Source organism: Solenopsis invicta, chromosome 6, assembly GCF_016802725.1.
Source record: "Solenopsis invicta isolate M01_SB chromosome 6, UNIL_Sinv_3.0, whole genome shotgun sequence".
NCBI classification, from domain to species: domain Eukaryota; kingdom Metazoa; phylum Arthropoda; class Insecta; order Hymenoptera; family Formicidae; genus Solenopsis; species Solenopsis invicta.
The window spans coordinates 20,205,070-20,225,257 of NC_052669.1; the positions used below are offsets into that span (position 1 = coordinate 20,205,070).

The window sequence follows — 20,188 nt, forward strand, 5'->3', positions numbered from 1 at the left end:
CACATCTTCAAAAATTGAAATTAATCTATTCCAGAAAATTTTGCAGAAAAAAAGTTGAACGAAGTTCTCTAGTCTTTTTTTACATTCCTAAATATTTTAAAATTTGTTAACCATATAGTAGCCTTCTAAAATAGCATCATTATAGAAAGGAAAATTTTTAAGTAATTTAATTGCAAACAAAATGTAAAAATTTTAAAGTATTATACTTATATAAAGAAATAAAATTTAAAAAGTATTTTGGAATTTAAAAAAGGGAATTTTACCATATCATTTTCGCGTAAAAGTGTAAAATATTTATGAATTATACAATTATCTAAGTATAATGTCATACTATTTATTGAAAACGTGGCAACATCGTTGTTACTACATTTTAATTATTATAGATAATTCTTTTTTAATTTTTTTCTACATCTATATTTATTAGTATTATAAACATTTTAAAATAACAAATTATTGTTTTTATTGCTTAAATTTTGTTCATTGTTTTTTTATTTTGAAGATGGTAACTTCTTATCGCCTATTCAAAAGCAAATATGTGTATTAAAAGACACGTTTGCTCGCTAATTGACCTTTTCTTATTATATTATTGCTTTCGCTAGATTCGAGCTAGATATTGACATTGTTTTTAATTTTATTAAAAGATATATATGACTGAGATCTTATAATTATCCTCCATTTTTTAAAACTAAGAAACCCTAAATTATTAACTTATTTTCTATCGCGAGAAGTCATAAAAAAGTCATTTCGTGCATTTCCAGGGATATAAACCTGCCAACGAGGAGCCATCAGAATACCAAACGATACCACTGAACAAGATCGAGGATTTTGGTGTTCATTGTAAGCAATATTACTCCTTGGAGGTGTCCTACTTCAAGTCCGCTTTGGATAGACGATTGCTCGATTCCTTGTGGAATAAATACTGGGTGAACACGTTGAGTTCTTCCAGCTTATTAACGAATGCAGACTACACCACTGGACAGATTTTCGATCTATCGGATAAACTAGAACATTCGGAATCGGCATTAGGTAGAGGATTCGTCCTGGGCGGTACAGATCCTCACGATCGTAGTACAGTGGAAAAACTCATAAAAGCGACCAGAGACAGTTGTAAGACCACTATTGAAGTTATTCACGGTTTAATGGCGCAAATTATCAAGGACCGATTATTCAATCACGTTGGCAGTAACGCGTCTTGTGATCCTCAACAAAATAAATAAGATTCAAACATAATGTGTGTGATAATAAAACTACTATGAAATGTGTATTTGTAATAAAGATATGTATCCTCGGTTAAAATCAAGGTCTTTAGAACAGTTGCTTTGCAATGCATTCAAAATTTCTCGATTTATCGTTTCTGTTCGAAAAACTTGCTTAAGGTCAAAAAATTAAATTATAAAAAATAATATCAATTGTTACAATCGAGAGAATGAAATATACGTTCGGTGATTTCTTCATGATTTTACGAAGACGTTCTGTGTACAATGGCGATTTTTAAAAACGTAGAGTGGAATAAAAATACATTTTATTTTCACACCTTGATTCGCTAGAAAGTATATATACAGCATTTTTATCATTAATCAATATCCTCGTGTATGTATTTATATATTTATAGGTATGTTTATAAAACTAATATGTAATATTCAGAACAAGTAGGCAGAGCAATACCCTCCACTGAAGGGCTGACGCGCTGTGTCACAGACTTTAAGGACAAGGCCACTCAGAAAACGCACACCTACCTGTTCTATTTTATATATTTCCTATACCTCGCGCGCGCACTCGTCTCTTGCACAACACATATAAGGGACGGAGCTAAAATGCATACAGTTATATACTCAATCAATCGTAAAAACCTAATTGAGAAGTTATATGTAAGATATCTCGGTTAGAAATTAGAGAAGGAAACGTACGATTGAAAGAAACGTGCCGAAGCGGCGTCTTTTGACAGATGAATTCTATATATGGTATGTACATACATCTACATCTACATCGCACACTATGACGCCACATCAGAACAAATTAAATAATTAAGTACAACAGCGTGTTTTATAACTTAATTCGTAGAAAAGTCTTGAGAGAAAATAGATATATCTGGAAACCTGATTTTACCGATATTCTTTTGCTCTCAGTTTATCATTTGTTCCTAACTTGTATACTTATTATAGGACTTACATTTGTTGCTCGTCGTCGACAGGTGTGAAAATTCAACAAAGTATAAAATCGTTAAGAAACGATTTTACAACAAAGTATATAAAAACGTTAAAAACGTTAGATGAGCGAGTTTTTTTCCGTACATTTCTTTCTCTCTTCACTATTCGACATATATGTACAAAGTGATATCTCTGACACTGTAAATAACTCGAATTGAGTAGTAAACAGTAAAATTAGAATCCCAAAATTAGATAGCAAAAACCATGTACATCATTATTTTGCTGTTAATTGTATGTTAGTGTTTACTGCAACTTAGAAGATAGACTATTGTCGACATATACATACATAGTTATCCTTATACTGTGACTTTCATGAAAACAATGATTGAACTGGACGACATTCGATCACAGTTCGCGGATATAAAATCAATGTTAAAACATGAATTTTACATTCTTACTTTCATAGGACAAATTCGCAGTCACAAGATATCGAAGTTATAATTTCGCTACATCATAATTCGCATTAGAATCAATTGAAGAATGTTTCACAAAAACCAAACAAATCCATTTTTACAAAAATCTTATAGCGCTAAATTTTCGGTTGATAGCGTTACATTGTAAATAATTTTGTTCCGACAAGAATCGAACAGGAAATGAGTTTAATATGTGCTATTTTACAAGAAACTAATCCATTGAAAAAATTATTGTTGTGTATTAAATAATATTATTTTAAATATTTTCTTCTTCATCTTATTAATATTATAAAAAAAGATAAATGTAAGATAGAGAATAAAAAATAGGCAATAAATAAAATATATGTATAAAATTAATATAAACTTCCCACAAGAATCAAAACAATTCCAGAAGTTTATTTTTTTCTTGTAAATTCTCAATCAAAATTAATCAAGCCTATGACTTTGTTTTGATATCATGTGTCCGGATTGTTTTTTGGATTTGTTTGGTTTTTGTAAAACACTCTTCGATTTAATAAAATCTTAGCGAAATGTTGATGTTTCATATGAATTAATGTCATTCAGACGTAATGGAGAAGTCTAATTAAACTGCTAACAGAACCCCGGATATTTATCGCACATGCGAGGTTTAACATGCATACATACGCGCGACATATAACATGACAATCAGAACTCAGCCCTCCAATATTATTCTGTATTCTGAATACGAATTCGAAACTGTATGTACTCGCGCTATGCACGCAACACACTCATGCACTGTAGGCATCGTGTGTGTGTGTGTGTGTGTGTGTGCGTGTGTGTGTGTGCGTGTGTGTGTGTGTGTGTGTGGAGGTGTGTGTTTTGTGTCTGCATGTACATCTTCCCCCCCCAAAAATGATATCTTTCGAAGAAGGAAATGTGAATACTATCGCATTATTGAATCAACAGATCTATCATGTACACATATAAAGAGTTCATCTCGCGTGTGCCTTTTTTTCTATTTCTCCTATCGCGTAAGGATTTCCTCGCCTCTGTACGTCATACTGTGATTATCTAATATTTACAAGACGAACATTCACGAGTCGTTCGCGATATCTTACAAATACAGTGGTAGAAAAGATCGTATATTTTTTTTTATTACAGTGAAAGTTAAGCGCCTTCTCGTAGATAGACTTTTTTGGGGCAGCGACAGAGCACTTTCGGTGACGGAAACCTCCCTCCGATTCCTCCTCGAGTTTTCTCATGTTTTGTTGTTCTCAAGTGGCATGTGTGAGGCGTTTGATGTGTTTCTGTTGTCTTCTCTCTTATTCTTGTCTCTCTTTTTCTATCTCTTTATTTTCTCTATCTCATATAGCCTACGTGAGAAATTAGTAGCCGTAAAACAGCGGGAATGCAACCAATCGAAGAATACGACATCTCCTTAACACCCTCCGCGTGTTTCGGTTAGAAAAAATATTTACATCTTTCTTCTCTCTTTCTTTCCTTTCCACAACGCGTGTGGCACATTGCGAGAACGAAGCACTTGCACACTCTCTCTCTCTCTTTCTCTCTCTCTCTCATCGTAACCGAGCTACGCGAGAACGATTGACAATAGTAATAATACAAAAACGTAATTTTTGAAAGACCGCGACATTAATATCACATTACTCGCGACAGCATTGATACACGCACTGAAGAGAATCAATATCTTCATTGCGAATGAGAATTCTCGGACTATACTGAACAAATCGCGCGCGAAATTAAATTGTCATACCTTTTGACATATCCAGAAAGTCTCCCTTATAAAGTTTTAGGTCATGCCTTGTCGGTGCCGCGCATATAAGAATTTAATTGCTTAATTAATACAAACGTCTGTGTGTATTAGATAGATCCATTTGCCAAGTTGTATGTTTCACTGTTCTGACAGAAACCAAATTGCATGTTTCTCCATCCTTTCAGTCCTTGCTTTCAAGACTGGATTAATTAATTTTAGGCAGGCATATGTACAAATGTATTTTGTATTATATCTTGTCACTGCGATGTCAAAACGGGAAAGTTATTGACTTCCGTTTGTTCCAGAATTGATCCAGTTGGGCCCGTATACGATATACGCAGTCTCATTCTTAATGACGACTAGAGAACAAAAAAGATCATCGATTAGAAACAAAAATCTTAAACAGTTTTGTATAAACACAGAAAAATCAATTCTATTACTAAGAAAAATGATTATTTACTTTTTTTTTAACAAAGATTTGAGAACTTGGTAATAGTCTCAAATCTTCTTGATAATATATAACATCTATACTCGTCAAATTTTAGAAGTTATTATCATTGTACTCAAAGAAAACATGTATACTCTTAAATAGTATAATATTGAATATGTATTTTTCTGTGTGCAGAAATAACGTATTGAAAACTGACTCTATTCAGATTTGTCACTCTCAATACTTGAGTTACTTGACCAGATGGCGGAATAACAGTACCCGACGGTGACAACATTTGTAGCTGGAATGTCTACAAGAAGAAAATATATGATAAATACGTTGCTTTAACATACATGGCAAATAATCATAAATGTAATTATATATGTACTCTAGGAACTGCTGCTTGAAACAGAAAATCGGTTAAAATGGTGCTTCCAGAATTTTGAGCTAGCATATTTATGACTAACAAATCGGGAATATCAGGTGGTCTCTCCAATTTGAACGTTATTTTGAGCCCCGATTTGTCCAAGACCACTATGCTTGGTAATTCTGTAACAACAATGATTATAGTAATTTGCTAATAAATCTGATTCTTTTTAAATTCCATGACATACCATTTTGCACCGACGGAGTACTGAGCAATCCATCTACTAAGAAGTTACTATTGCTGGTGGGACTGAACATTGTTGCGGACGACGCCTGCGGTTGAAGTGGTAGCGTGGGAGTAACAGGCGCAGGCGTATTCAAATCCAAACTTCCGAGTAAATCTAATAGATCATTGTTATGCGGTACCGCGGTCGAGCTCGGTGAAGAATTTTTGTTGGTCATCGCTGTAGGCATCGTCATTCCTACATCCGTAGTTCCAAGTAAATCTAAAAGTGCACTCTGCAAAAAAAAATAAAATATAAGATACTGGTAAAGGTTTTTTAGCACGCTGCAAAATTTATTTATTTTAACAACTAGGAATCTTTCATATTATTCTTACTTTATAATATATTTATAATTCAAATTAAAACGGAACTAGACACCACAGACACGCGCTTTGCATGCGCTTTTTAGTTTTTTATTTGTTATTTTTTTAAGATAAATTGCATTAAAAACCTTTTATTAATGCACATTTTTACAATTGGTAATTTGTTAACTCTGCGATAACAGCCTTTCACAAAGTTAACACAGCAAGAGAATCAGCATCGCAAAAAAGCGACAATTGACAAAAAAAAAAAAAAAATCGTAAAAGCGACAACAATCATATTTTTGAAAGTTTGAATAAACCTACTCAAAATCTAGTCAAACTTCAAAAAATGTGTTGACTTTACATACCTTTTTTTAGAAAGTGATATATTTTGTTTCTTCATATTAAACAATTATTTAATTTAATAATTATAATAATTAATCATTTGTGCATCATTATTATATTAATATTAATTAGACAATTAAACAATTATTAAATTAACAAAATTAAAACCAATCGAAAACATGGAAAGAAGCAGGCTTCATTTTTCGATCGAAGTGGACCTTGGTACTTAATATTTTCATATCAATTATTAAATATACTTTTTAATTCTATAACTGCGAGTCGATATGAATTGTTTGACTTAAAATACAATCATAAACTGAGGAAGCTAGAAAATAATATCTTAATTTGATCATCAAATTTAATAATTTTATAAGTAATTAAAAAATTCATAACTGATATGAGAGCATAAAGATTCGCTTTAATAAAAAAATGAGAATTCTTATTTCTTATAAAAATTATTAATTTATAAGTTATAAGAAGTATGGTATGTACTTACTGAATCGGATGTAGTCGTGGTTTGTTCCAGAATCGTAGATTTCTCATCTTCTGGTTCTGGCTCTCCGTTTACCATGCCTATAATACCATTGGCCTGTGGTCGCGCGGTTTCCATGGGCGGCATTCTCTCGAGCAACGCGGGCCGCAAATGATCGTACTTTCGAAACAGCTGCGAAAATTCAATACCTCTCTGCTGTAATTCGATATGCAAATTGCTACCAAACGTATCTATGATCTGACGAATTTTCCTGTAATAACAGAACATATTACGTGAATGTGGTGATTACATGCGATAAAGATCTCTCTTATACAGATATTATGTAGGCCATCATAGATAATCGAAAGCAATACTAACTCATGACCTTTCTGGAACCTCGTGCTCAATTTCGTGAGAGACAATAAAGTATACTGTTTTGTAACCACAGTGTTCTGTGGATTCCAAAGTAACCTCTGATATACGTCGATGATTTCGTCCTCTGTCAACTGATAAAATTTGAGAAGTTATCTATCACATTCATCATATATATTTAGGAAAAATATGATAAACGGCATTCAAGAAAAAAGATAGAAAAAGAAATTGTTCAAACATTTTAGATTTTTCTGTAAGTACCACTATTTGAACTTACATTGATTGGAGTCTCGGCATCTTCCGATGGTGGACTGTACAACAAAAGATCGCCATACTCGCCGATACACCACGTGGCAACTTGCGCCAAAGGCTGTTTATCGGACGTGTCCTTTTCTAACGCGTGCCATAAAGCACTAACAGCGAAGCCTTGCTGTGTCTGCGTCTCCGAAATTAATTGTATCGTGCACGCCACCACGTCATCTCGCACGTAATTACCAGCCTAAAAATTTAAAAAAAATTGAATGTAAGTAATTCTCTTGCATCTGTACATCTTGCATTATGTGATCCCTTAAAAATACACACCGCAACAAGCACTTTGAAGAGCGTCTCGAGATGCCAGCGTTTGTTCGGAGCGAATCTCTCCGCAGACATCACAATGTTGCTGCTGCATTGAGCCTTAAATTCCGGATCGGCACGTTCTAAGAACAAGAGCAACTCCTTCATCATGTTTCTGATATTGTTTGAATTCACGAGCGCAAAGCTCAGCTCCATCGCGCGCCTCCTGATCGATACGTCTGGGTCTTTCAAGCATTCCTGAAATACGCGAGAGAGAATATTAATCGCAATGAATAACTCTAGCCTCATCTTAAAAAAGGAAATCTGTAAGTGAATATTTTACCAGAATTGTCGATCGATGCCTCTGCACCGCGCTCGTGTCCACATAGACCGTCTTCAATAATGTGTTCAAGGCTACGTATCTGATATTCTTGTCGTTATTCAATAAAAATCTGCCCAGTATGTTGACTGCCAAAACCCGAAGTCCACTTTCCGACTTGATGTCCATAATCGATAGAACAGTCTCGTAGAGTATCGTGTTACCAACGTTTTTGCTGGTTTCCGTGTTGGTGGCGACTTGAGCAAGAATATCGTTCATGGCTTCAGACGCTTCAACGTCGTTGCGTCCCAGAATGCGTAAGAGACGCAGTATCTTCACCTGAAGAAACGGATCCGATACGCCAGATACATCGTGCTCGGGCGAATATCCGGCTAAGATCAGGTTCTTCAAGATTCTTACGAGATTTGGCACAATCTGCAATAAAACCCTTTTTTATTTATCCATTAATTAATTCCGAAGACTTATTGTAAACTCCCAATTTAATTCGACTATTAACATCGATTATACAAGAAACAATATTGACAGAACGAGTCATTGTGGGATAACATATATACACTTTCATATAACATAACAAAGTACAAATAAATCTATCACATCTATCTATCTATCTATATATCTATCTATATATCTATCTATCACATTTTAAAATAATATCTGAGAGCCTGATTTCAGCTATTTAAGAGTAATTGTCTTCGATGCAAATGATATCATTAAGTATCAATATTGTAGCTGTGTTGTAAATATTGCTACAGGCTATTTAATCAGGCATACAACTAAGAAAAATAGATAACTCGATCTCTATAAATAAGCTGAGATAAACATGCAATTATAGTAAAGAACGCTTTCATGCCAATTACAAATATTGCATAATTATTTTACTATAGTAATATCTCTGAACATGTCTAAACTATTTTCCATCAATAAACAAATTACGTATATAAAAAATTTTATATGTACAAGAACGATAGACAAATGATCTGATACTTTTAATTATTAAAAGAATAGCATAGCGAAGTAGGCAATATTGATTTCACATTTTGGCTGCTTCAATGCCTATTTCGGGCAAAGTAAAAGAAAAGAATGAAGTCCGTGAGTAATAAACATGCAAAGATACAAAACCTTCATATGGTATATTACCTCACGATGGCCGCATTCCTAAGAAAGACAAAACCAATGCTTGTATTACGAACACTCACGAGATAAATGCAGAGACGTTTATGAACATTCTGTTAAATATGAAAGATATCGCACAATTGCCCTATTTTATACATATGTATTTTTTACGAAAGAAATAGACGAGAAACTCGCACACGTTTATACCAACGAAGCTGTTCAGAATAGAACAAAGTTGTTCTATTTACAGCAAACCGTAAACGAAAGAACGTGTTTAAAATTTCTATATTGCATTAACATAAAGTGCAGAAAAACACTCTTTTCCTCCTGATATTTATAGATGAATGAAGAACAATCTATGATGTACAACACTAAAATATTTCATATTTTTCCGATTAACTATTTTGTGTCTGCTCTAGTATAGAAATTAAGACTGCATTCTTTTCCTCACTATTGCTAACAGACTATAATTACCTAACAAACATAAGTTTCCGTTCCTAATAAATAATTCCACAACTACACACTAGATACTCCTTTAGTGGGTTTCTCTACTGCTATCTAAGTTGACATCGGCTATACTAGAGATAGGTCATACAACAGTCGATCGGTTATGTAATGCAATACTACGACTCGGACGGGTAAATTTACGACATCAAATGGCGTCTTATGAAAACCTGTTCCAGAGCTAATGTACGTCGCTATCGTATCGAGGAAATATCTCTCTTGAATATACCTTTTTAAAGTGATTCAGAGTATCAACACTATTCTCGCACATCTCCGTGATGAGGGTGACGCCGGTGATGAGGACCCCGTGATTCTTCTCGGTGATCAGGCTACGGGTGGCCGGTAAAAACATTTCCATCAACTCCGGCACGCGTCTGATGATCCGAAAGGCGCAGAGCGCCGCTTTCTTTCGAATATACGCGTTCGGCGACTTCATCAGTCTCTCCACTTCGGACGCCAAGTCCCTCGCCATTTCCGGCGACGCAATCGCACCGAGAGTACACAACGCTAGACCAATGACGAACTGCGTCGAACTATTCAAGTCACTGTGTGCAAACAAAAATGAGAGAATGACGACCTTCTTTTTCGAAAACTTGTGTATGTCCATTTCTACCAATATAGATTAATTTTAATCTTGGTTTAATTCATCTTTTTTTCTTTTCTAATTCCTCTAACTTTTATAGAAAAAGTAATTAGATAAATAAGTTAAGTCGAGATTAAAGTTAATTTACATTGGTAAAAATAAACAGTAGAGTACTGCGTTTGAAAGAACGACGTTTACTTTTTTAGACAGTTCGTGATTAGGAGATGTACGTCTTGCCGCTCATCCAGCAACAGCATAGCCCCTAAATAACCGATTCGTTTGTCAGTGAATCTAGGCGAAGCGATGAGCTTCAGACATTCCAATTGACCGAAATGCGCTGGATACCTGAAACATCATATCTTCTTGATAAACTTATCCTCAATATCGACAATATCAAGAATAAACAATAATTGATATTTTGATACACACCCCAGCATATGAATATACAGTAGTTTGGCGATGTTACGACATCTCCACACGCTGTCCTCTTCCCTGAACGTTGAGCGAATGTACGCGCATTCCTTGTTCACGACTGTCCTCTCTTCCGCTGCCGTTCGTGAGGCTCGTATTTGTCTAATCAGATCCCTCAGCCGCGTCGGCGCAGGCATCCTAACTGTCGAGACTTTCAAAGTGTGAAAAAGTTATCAGTATAAATTTGCATTATCTTTGGTAACCGCTGATTCCGCATGCAAATAAATTTGTAAATTATTTATATAACACATAAATGTGAAAGATATGAATGAAATAAATTTCATTGAAAATTAATGAAAAATTAAATCCATCGTTTAAATAAGTTAAAATGCAAGAATAAAACATTTTAATTTAGTAAAACGATTTTTTTTTAAACAATCTTTATACAATTGATTTTTTATGTAGAGAGAATCTATAGGGGGTAGCAAACAGGCAGAATCAGATGCTCCAATGATTAGCTATTATAGCCATTGTAAGTCAAATTAACAGTACACCTACCTCTTTCCACAGCCTCATTGATAGCCTGCTTTATGGAGGCCATGTTAAAGGCTGGGTTAAACCTGAAAAAGTACACACCCATGCTGCAGTTTATGATTGTTAGCACTCCTACTTGCCGAAACTACTTATCGTGCAATGACACTTGTATTATACCGCCCGACCTACTGTAATTAATTTCGTATCTCGCAATACAAATATGAATAGAAGCTGCATCTCTGCAGTAAATCACATTCTCATTAAGAAACAAATATTTCATATCAAAATAAAAATGATAAATTTAGGCCAGTTTCTACCAATGTAGATTAACTTTAGTTTTTTAATACTTAAAATTAGTAAAAAATAGAAAGTAAATTGACTTAAGATTAAAGTTATTGATTTACATTGGTAGAAATAGACACATCTTATTCCAGGTTCTTCAATACTTATGACAATAAGTTAGAGACAAAGATAGTACAAATGGTTTTTTTTCTCTGTCTCATACCTGCCCATGCGAATTTAAAATTATACTAAGTACACATATACGAGCAAGACTGTATATTTATGCATTACCCATGTTCTGAGGCATTCATTGTTCCTCGACTTGACCTCTGAACCTACACCACAAACTTCACAATGAAAACCAAGCGCAGACGAGTACAAAACACGAACTCTGCTATCCTCCTAATGGACACACAGGACGACAACGTTATATATGTTAGTTCATCATACAATGTTAATAGAATCGTCAAAATCTAAACCAAAACAACACTACTGTTCAAAGTATTTTACCTTTCTCAATTAAATAATGGGAATTTTGAAGAGAAAACAAATTTCAATATTCCTTCTAGATATTGAGCTTGAATAATAACCTTTCATTTTATAATTTTAAATTTTATATTTTATTTATATAAAGAATATAGTAAAATTTAATTTATTTGCACTAATGTAAACTTTTATTTTTTACCTTTTTCTAAAAAGAGATAAAAGTAAGTAAAACTAAGATCAAAGTTAATAATTAGTGAAATGGAATTTAGACATAAGATATAAATAAAAATACATCCAAAAAATAGAGTAAGCAAATACTTTGAGCAGTAAAAAATATCTCTCTTTTGCCGCAGTGAGAGAATGTTGTAACTTGAGTTTCACAAGCCTTCTACAATTTTTTAAAGCCCCATTTGCGCTAATACAGCTTAACTTTAAACTCGGTTCAACTTATTTTTTATTTTTCTTCTAGTTCTAAGAATTAAAAAAAAACCATGGAAAGCAAACCGCGAGTTTAAAGTTAAATTACACTGTTGCAAACAGGCAACTAACGCTCTGCCCTATTTCATAAAGAGACTTTGCAGCTCTAGACAATTCACTCTGCATACCGCCTTCACAAATATCCCTTATTTAAAACTCATGATCACTTGAAGGATATATTCACTGCAGGATAATTATATACTTCGTTGAAATTGTACACAATTATAGTTATCTTTGATCACATAGTTATGCATGAGAGAGCACAGATAAAACTTATAAAATCAGATTTCTCATTACAAACAATTTAAGTGTACAATTATTCTGAAAAAAATCTGATTTGCAGCCACTCATATCCATTTCTATCAATCTTCTACTTAACTTTAATCTCGATTTAATTTACTCCTTTTTCTAATTTCAAGAATTAATGAAAAATGAATAAATTAAACTGGGAGATTGAAGTTAATCTACATTGATAGAAATTGGATGTATTGAAAGAAGAAAGGCGACATTAACACTGAGATTATCCCAATTGAGAGCTCATGAGGTCAAAGTGACCGACAGCTGCGTCGCGATCAGCGCACAATTGTACATTCAATTAAATTCGAACACAATCCGGCGGTACGCAGGGCAGTAGCTTTAAAGTGCTTTCTAAAATTCGAGCATTCGAGCATTGCGAGTGCTTGTGAACACGCGGGGAAAACGTACCGGCCTCGGAATGCATCGCGCGCGGAGCACAACGGTGATTTAACCGGAGCGTATGATGTCACCCGCTCGCGCGCTAGAATCTCGGCCACGGCGAGGTGTTGCAAAACACGGCCAGCTATAAAAAAAAAAGAAGGAAAAAAATCCGAGTCGAGGCCGAGTCGAGGAGGAATCGACCGTCGCCGAGGGGTAGCCCCGTGGCTGTCAAACGTCGAGCTCGATCGCTCGGCGGAAGTGTTCGAAAGTTCGCCGTGTTAAATGTCGTCGCGCGGATGGATCCGTCGCGGGAAGCCAACGACTTCCTGCGTGACGTACGTGTGTCGTCGCGCGCGCGAGGACGTGCACCACGCGGTGATGACGAGAACGGGACAGAGACGTCGCAGGAGTCACAGCAGTGACTCGCCTGTGCCGCCTCGAGACGAAGCGAACGTTGTACGCACTGTCGCGCTCCGCGTGCGTGTTTACATCGCGAATGACGATGACAACGACAGGAACAGAAGGCTGGAAGAGCCACGGTTTCCGGGGGAGCTCCTGCGACCGCCGTGAAGTCCTCGCCGCGAGCCGTGCGCCCTCACGCTCCTGTCGTACGCGGCGGCGTACTCGAAGTATCCCCGAAATGCCAACCGGTCGTCAATCCGACGTGTCGCCCACGTTCGCGCTCTTCCCCGGAATGGAATCGCTTGGGATCTACCGAGGAGAGAGACTCCGGGAGGCGACGATACAGCGACGACGGCGACTACGCGGACTACCTACGTACTGTGGCCGTGGCGCCGTCGAGTCCCGTGAAGGCGGAGACTGCTCGCTAGTCTGCGGTTGCGAGCTCCATGAATGTAGTTCCGATTGCGCCAAGTCCCTATCTACACGGCCGTCAACCACACGATCACACATACACACACACACACACACACACTGGCACCCTGGCTCGCTGTCCGCCCGCGCGATACCGAGCCGCCCAACGACGTGCTGTTCTTTCTCTTTCTCTCTCGCTCTTTTTTCTTTCCTCTCGCCCTTTCGCTCTCCTTGTCAGTATTTCTCTCTCGCCTTTTCCCTCTCTCTTTCTCGTCTGCCTCGTCGTCGACGACAGGTCGCGCGGAATTTCGCCTGTCCGATGCGAAGACTCAAAGATGGCCGTCGTCGTCGTCGACGTCGTCAACGACGTCGCGTTGGAGCCTTCCTACCGGGATAACGCTCGCGATCGCGCCAGGAAGCCAGCGGCGGATCCTAACCTCACGCACTCGACCTCGCGCGAAGATGATGAGAGAGGAAAATCTGCACGAGCGTCGCCGCGAGCGCAGGAACGTCGTGAACGTGGCAGCACTGCGTGCCGAGGCCGCGAAATTCGAGTGCTGCGAGAGCGACAAAGAGATTCTGGGTTCACGTCAAGGCTGATCTTTTAATACCGAGAATCCCACTTTTTTCCTATATAAGTATATATATATATATATATATATATATATATATATATATATATATATATATATGTGATCCCCAATTCCCAAGTTTGGGTCGAGCCGACCAGTGTAAGAATCTCAAACAATCCCGAGAGCGAGATGCCTGATTTATACGGGCCGTAACCGTTAACTTAATGCAGAAAGTAAACCGGTAAAGTTCAACAATGAGATTTCAATGTTTCGTTCATATAGAGAACGAAAGAAATTGCTGAACAAAAACATATTGAAATCCCAGTGTTGAACCTTACCGGTTGGAACTTTACCGGTTCCAGCATAAGTTAACGGTTACGACTTCCATAAATCAATCTTTAGAATATTTTTATATCATAATTTAAAAACAGGTTTCTCAGATTTATGGCTGATCTCACCATGTTCGATTAGCTTGACTAAATTTAAAAATAGCTCATTATAAAACGTAAAATTGAACATATGTAAAATTGTTTTTTTATTTTTCTTGTCCATTTTCTGTCATTACAATTTATTTGTGCAAAATACAATACTTTGAATTAATAATTAATTTTTTAACTAAAATAATTTAAAAATTTGCTTAGGAATGATCAGTTTTACAGTTGATTATAATTCATAAATTTAATCGACCGATCTTCCAAGTTTATTGATATTGCTAAGTTCTCAGCAAAAAGCAAAATAAATTAAGATAAATTAGAATTTTTAATTCATTTGAATTTATTTTTGTTTGCTAAGAATCAACTAAAACAAGAACTATGAAAAATTTAACTTATAATAACTTATATACAGCAAAAATAGCTTTATTTTGTTTTAGATAAATAACTTTTAAACGAATAAGAATCCAAATGAACTTTTACACGAATATTTATTAGGTTTATTTAAAATTTTTGATTTAATTCGTATAATGCTCCTTCCTCAAATTTATAAATGAATAATACAAAACACGATTTTATTAAAAATAAAGAACAAAAAATTCCTTAATTTTTAAGTCAATAAGAGAAGCGTGTTTAAATTTTACATGATAAAATTCTCAATCGTAACAATAAAACAATCTATGAAATTTTTATATGTTTAGTACGCTTTGAGACGTGGCACATACATTCTTAAAAAGAAATTACTGTTTTCAAATATTTTAACTAATTTGATTATAAAAAGATTATGGAACGAAAGAATTAAATGTTAAGTCATAATTTAAGATCAAAACCATCACGTAATTTAAAAAATATTTAAATTCAATCTTTTGTGATTTAAATTCTTCACAGAAGAATTCCTTATCCACATTGAATCCGCTTTCTTTTCATTATCTCTGAATAGTTTCTGTATAAGTCACATACTAATTTATATGGTAGAAATGACACCTGTTCCATTATACAATCTATACAATGGAAACATTTACTTTTGTTTATAATTTTTACTTTTATCACTAGTATTGTTTTTAATTTGTTAAAATGTCCATTTTTTCTTTTTGTGATTTTACAATTACTTCAAAAATTTGAAGATGATAATTTCTTTTTAAGTTGTAGTAATTGTACAAAAAAAAAATGGTTTAAAGATATTGCAGTATAGAAACCAATGCAAAATGATAAGAATGATACATTGTATGATTTATAAATGTTAAAGCAATTGTTAATTCCTTTTCTTGTCCTATAGTCAAAATCATAAAATTATATATATATATATAGACTTTACATATACTTTTATACAAATAACGCACTAAAATGTTTATAATTAACTCGCAACTGTTTATAGTTTTGAAGAAAAAAAATATATAGCTACGGAAACCCCCAGATGTTATCGGCGAATCAAACAGCCAAATTTTTGAGATGTGACACATGCAATCTTAATTTTCACACGTGGAGATCTCGTCGGAATTACCGGTACTTATTCTCGAAATTGAAAAAGATCTTTGCTTCCGCCTGTCGCGCGCGATAAGATAACGTAATTTCGTTACACCCGTTGTCCGGGTCGCCGTAAGTCTTCCCCGTGACAAGTGTCATTGCATGACTGATGATATTGTTTCCTTGCAGGTATAACCCGCGCGTGAGGCTTGCTATAATGAGTCGCAGAGTATTAGCTTAATTAAAGCAATCTGATAAAGAATGATAGATTTATAGTGGAATTTGTATACGGGAATTTTCAAATTTTCACGCCAAATGTGGTCACCGTCGCACGCAGTTAATCATTACACAAAGGAAGTAAAATTCGAAATCGGCATAGTCACATTTGGCGCTTCAAACGTAGTGCGTGAATACAAGCTGCAAGCAAGTCCGACTCTTCTCTTCCTTTTTTAAAGCGCTTCGGTACAATACTAATTAACCTTTGAAAAAAAGGTATAGCTGTATGACGCACACTTCCGAGTGATAAACGCCCCCATCTGCTACGTTACAAGCTGAATAAATCACCTCCTGTTAAGTTCCGGTGGTAAAATGCTCCAGTCGTCGGCATCGTAGTAAGGCCACATGGTGTGCGATAATGTCAAACAAATAAGGAGGCTTACGGCAAAAAAAAGATGTGACACCGCACAAAAATCACAACCTATATATCAAACAGGGTCTCAGTTGCGCGATCAGTCTTGTACGCTCTTTATCACTAACATAATAGAGTACGGGACAAGGTGTGGGCATTATCTCTTATCTCTCGGCGACTACCTTGATATCAGACATTCACACACTCACACAAATCCAGATCCTAGCAAGATCAGATAGTATCAATCATTTTTTTACGGTAGTGCATTAAAATGTTTTTTAAAAAGGCATTGTAAACATTTTATACACCTGTCTCCTGCTCGATTCTAACATGCAATCTTTTTCATATACTTAGAGAGAGATACACAACGTCTACTCAATTAAAAAAAAAGATTCTTTATTTATAGAAACACTGTACACATGCGACACGAATATGTACAGTGCGTTAATATATATATATATATATATATATATATATATATATTATATATATATCGCAATATTGATATATATATATATATATATATATATATATATATATATATATATTTATATAAATTACCAAAGAGTATAGGAATGTGTGTCACAGCTAAGATAAGGAATTGTCGTCCTGATTGCGAGGTGGTCGTATATCACTGTTTCTTTTGACGCAATCCACCAGCCAGTGTATGCCCTCGTCTACTCCATCCCTTTTTTTCAAATTACGAGTAATTATTTTACATGATAAATACAAAAAACATCAATGCTATCTCTATTACATACATATACAATGTATTGCCACGTTGATAGAAAAGTGACACATTTGAAAAATTAGCAACTTTTTAGTAGAGCATTAAATTCTAAATTGGCACAGAGCTTGATTAAAATGGTGACTATGTACAACTTTACTTTCTTTCTATAAAATTCAAATGCAACCAACTGCAACTTTAGTATAATGTAAATTTCATCCCTTATCACTTATAATACATCCTCTATCACTTTATAATACTTTTTTAATAAATTACAAATGTGTCGTTTTTCCATAATATATAAATCTTTAAGATTGATTTCTTTTTACATAATATAATATAAATAAATAACAATTAATCAATAATATAGTATACATAATATAAATTAACAAAGCAAAGCGCTAGTTTTACTTACCCATTAAGAGCCGATACAGGCATTACCATGCAATCCCTTCTGCCAATTAAGTGTGCACTTTGATTAAATATCGGTTTTACTTCTCTGACACCCATACAGTCAGGTACATCCTGCTTATTTGCCAGTACCAATAATGGTACACCAGTTAGATGTTCAGATGATATCACCTTATCTGAAAAAAAAAAAAAAAAAGAAATATTTGATACATATATTTTTGCTATTTATGTAATATGGTCTTATTAAAATACCATAAATAAAATTTTTAATTTTTCAAGAATAAAAACACAATAGTTTTATTAAAAAATATATTAAAATATTAATGTTTCAATATATTTCATTGAAATGTAATGTTTTTCACACTGTTATTTTATTTGCAATTGCAACTCATTTAAATGATAATTCTCTAATTTATTATTCTTTATTCATTTATTTAAATATACAGATTTTAATTTTTTTTTTTAATCTTCTTAATTAATTTGCTTCAATATTTTTCCTTATTTGCATATATCATGCTTGATTAATCCTAAAGTGTTACTGGATGAATTTTGACCCAAATTAATTTAAGTTTAGTACAGTTTTTATTATTAAAATTTTAAGTTTAAAATAACATTTAATAAGATTTTATGTACATTAAAATACTGTCCGTTTTGATTAACAGTTATTCTGACACTTTGTAACTTATTAAAGTAGAAAGAAAATATTTAAAAATTCTTAAAAGTTTAAAAAAATGAATAATAACAGAAATTAATAACCGAATAAGATTCATTTTTAATTAGTAAAAAAGTATTAATCATGTGGGTAAATTTTCATTTAAAATTATGTTAATGTAAAAAAAAAGTAGCACTTCAGGGTTAACTAATTATGCTTGTTGACTTAGCAATGCCAAATATCATTGGAAAATGTGTCTCACCAAAAGTTTCTTTGGAATCTGGTATTCTATCACGGTCGGAAGAATCGACGATGTAAATCACAGCGTGAGACTCTGCATAATACTGTAAATACAAAACAATATTGTGTAATCTTGTATGCCATTTGTTAGTGGAACAAGAAATATTATATAACTCCACAAATGAAAGAACAGATAAAGAGAGAAGAAAAAAAAATATAAGAAGAAAATATATATGAGAATAGTCGCGAAACAATTAATTTTTTTATATTCTATATTAAACTACTTTATCCCATAGAGATTGAAGTTCCTCCTGGCCGCCGAGATCCCAAAAGTTAAAGGACACTCCGGCGATGTCGATCTTGCCGATGTTCAAACCCACGGTGGTCGTGATCTTGCTCGGATTCATACCCTTGTAATTCTTTGTGAACTTTGTCTTCGCCGCTTCCAGGTAAGTCTACAAAAGAATCACAAGAATAGTGATTGCAGTTCTCGCGCTGCCATAACCTCGGAGAATGCTCCGCGAGGACCCTACCGTCTTTCCCGCATTGTCGAGCCCCAGGATTAGTATAAAGTACTCGTCCTTTTGCATCAGGTACTTATACAGACCGTGCAGCAGCGTGTACATCTCCGTCGGATACGTGCCCGCCAATAAGATTTACATGTCGTATTGTTTACATTTTAGGCCCGCTGACTTGTTACATTCGAGCCATGTTGGCTGATCTGGAGCCGCTGTATCTGCGAAGCATCGTCAGTGAGAGGTACGCGGTTACAAGTCTGTTCTATCCAACTGAACTTTTTGCGCAGCATGTTTTTCTCTTTTTCTCCCCAACGTGAAAAAGAAAAACAGAAAGATGAACCATGCAAGTTCAAGTGAAAAGAACGAATCTCATATTCGCATCTGTCACTTATACAATAAACATGATAATGATGATAATACTGTGCTCATATTTATCTCATATTTAGCTGTGAAAGTGGCTATCTATGATAGTATACCAGCATCACCAGTATTGTGTGATTATAAGTATTTCCAATAAATTCTATTTTAAAATTAAATACGTTATTTAATTTGAAGCCAATTAGTTGAAAATTTAATAATTGTTTAAGCGCGTTTAATATAAATATAATTGGTTAATTATTAAATTAAATACTTATATATAATTATAATTTAAAATTACTATGGAAAAAAGGCGCGCGCTGATATATTCTCAATAAAAAAATAATGTACTGTAAAGCAATACAATTTCTAAAAAATAATAAAACCCAAAGTTGCCAGAATTTGAAAGAAAATTCTGGCAACTCTATTAGTCTTTTAGGAATGAGCATAGCGACAAGAGATATTCTCTCTTTAAATTAAGCAGCTTTA

At 34.5% G+C, this 20,188-nt stretch overlaps 3 protein-coding genes across 22 annotated transcripts in view; 1 reads left to right on the top strand and 2 right to left on the bottom strand.

The window, feature by feature from the left end:
* LOC105204100 (COP9 signalosome complex subunit 5) overlaps nt 1–1,531 on the top strand; it is a 28,965-nt gene extending 27,434 nt beyond the window's left edge. For 2 of the 3 annotated variants that reach the window (XM_039451090.1, XM_011173151.3), the window contains one exon: nt 759–1,300. In XM_039451090.1, coding sequence (XP_039307024.1) covers nt 759–1,217 — 459 coding nt within the window. In that variant the 3' untranslated portion in view covers nt 1,218–1,300. Of the gene's footprint in view, nt 1–758 lie in introns of all 3 variants that reach the window. The other variant, XM_011173150.3, reaches the window with a different exon arrangement.
* LOC105204102 (AP-1 complex subunit gamma-1) lies at nt 1,506–17,004 on the bottom strand. Of its 18 annotated transcripts, none has more exons than XM_039451080.1 (16): nt 13,952–14,299; nt 11,537–11,647; nt 10,988–11,049; nt 10,448–10,640; nt 10,217–10,363; nt 9,665–9,980; nt 8,956–8,973; nt 7,822–8,232; nt 7,506–7,736; nt 7,201–7,422; nt 6,930–7,057; nt 6,576–6,822; nt 5,397–5,667; nt 5,171–5,331; nt 5,000–5,092; nt 1,506–4,711 (listed from the first exon to the last, which is right to left on the bottom strand). In XM_039451080.1, the coding sequence occupies exons 2-16, from the start codon at nt 11,554–11,556 to the stop codon at nt 4,610–4,612; spliced, it is 2,622 nt and encodes an 873-aa protein (XP_039307014.1). In that variant the 5' UTR covers nt 11,557–11,647; nt 13,952–14,299; the 3' UTR covers nt 1,506–4,609. The 18 variants fall into 18 exon arrangements, with proteins under 18 accessions (XP_039307014.1, XP_025994388.1, XP_025994385.1 ...); XM_026138603.2 differs by lacking the exon at nt 13,952–14,299 and adding an exon at nt 13,668–13,832 and having other exon boundaries at nt 10,448–10,631; XM_026138600.2 differs by lacking the exon at nt 13,952–14,299 and adding an exon at nt 13,668–13,832.
* A 169-nt stretch (nt 17,005–17,173) lies between these two features.
* LOC105204126 (ADP-ribosylation factor-related protein 1) lies at nt 17,174–19,753 on the bottom strand. Its single transcript, XM_039451091.1, has 5 exons — nt 19,358–19,753; nt 19,109–19,279; nt 18,847–18,928; nt 17,937–18,108; nt 17,174–17,482 (listed from the first exon to the last, which is right to left on the bottom strand). The coding sequence occupies exons 1-5, from the start codon at nt 19,448–19,450 to the stop codon at nt 17,383–17,385; spliced, it is 618 nt and encodes a 205-aa protein (XP_039307025.1). The 5' UTR covers nt 19,451–19,753; the 3' UTR covers nt 17,174–17,382.
* Nucleotides 19,754–20,188: the final 435 nt, after the last annotated feature.

What these genes read in the sequence shown, in the direction of transcription:
- LOC105204102 (XM_026138598.2), bottom strand. Translation starts at nt 13,798, where the DNA reads ATGTGTGATCGTGTGGTTGACGGCCGTGTAGATAGGGACTTGGCGCAA. An exon ending in CTGTATATTCATATGCTGGG is followed by an intron (nt 10,364 to 10,447) that starts GTGTGTATCAAA and finishes ATGATGTTTCAG; the next exon opens with GTATCCAGCGCATTTCGGTC. An exon ending in AGGTTCCAGAAAGGTCATGA is followed by an intron (nt 6,823 to 6,929) that starts GTTAGTATTGCT and finishes CTGTTATTACAG; the next exon opens with GAAAATTCGTCAGATCATAG.
- LOC105204126 (XM_039451091.1), bottom strand. Translation starts at nt 19,450, where the DNA reads ATGTACACGCTGCTGCACGGTCTGTATAAGTACCTGATGCAAAAGGAC. An exon ending in TTCAATCTCTATGGGATAAA is followed by an intron (nt 18,929 to 19,108) that starts GTAGTTTAATAT and finishes TTGTATTTACAG; the next exon opens with TATTATGCAGAGTCTCACGC. An exon ending in CCTGTATCGGCTCTTAATGG is followed by an intron (nt 17,483 to 17,936) that starts GTAAGTAAAACT and finishes TTTGAAAAAAAG; the next exon opens with GGATGGAGTAGACGAGGGCA.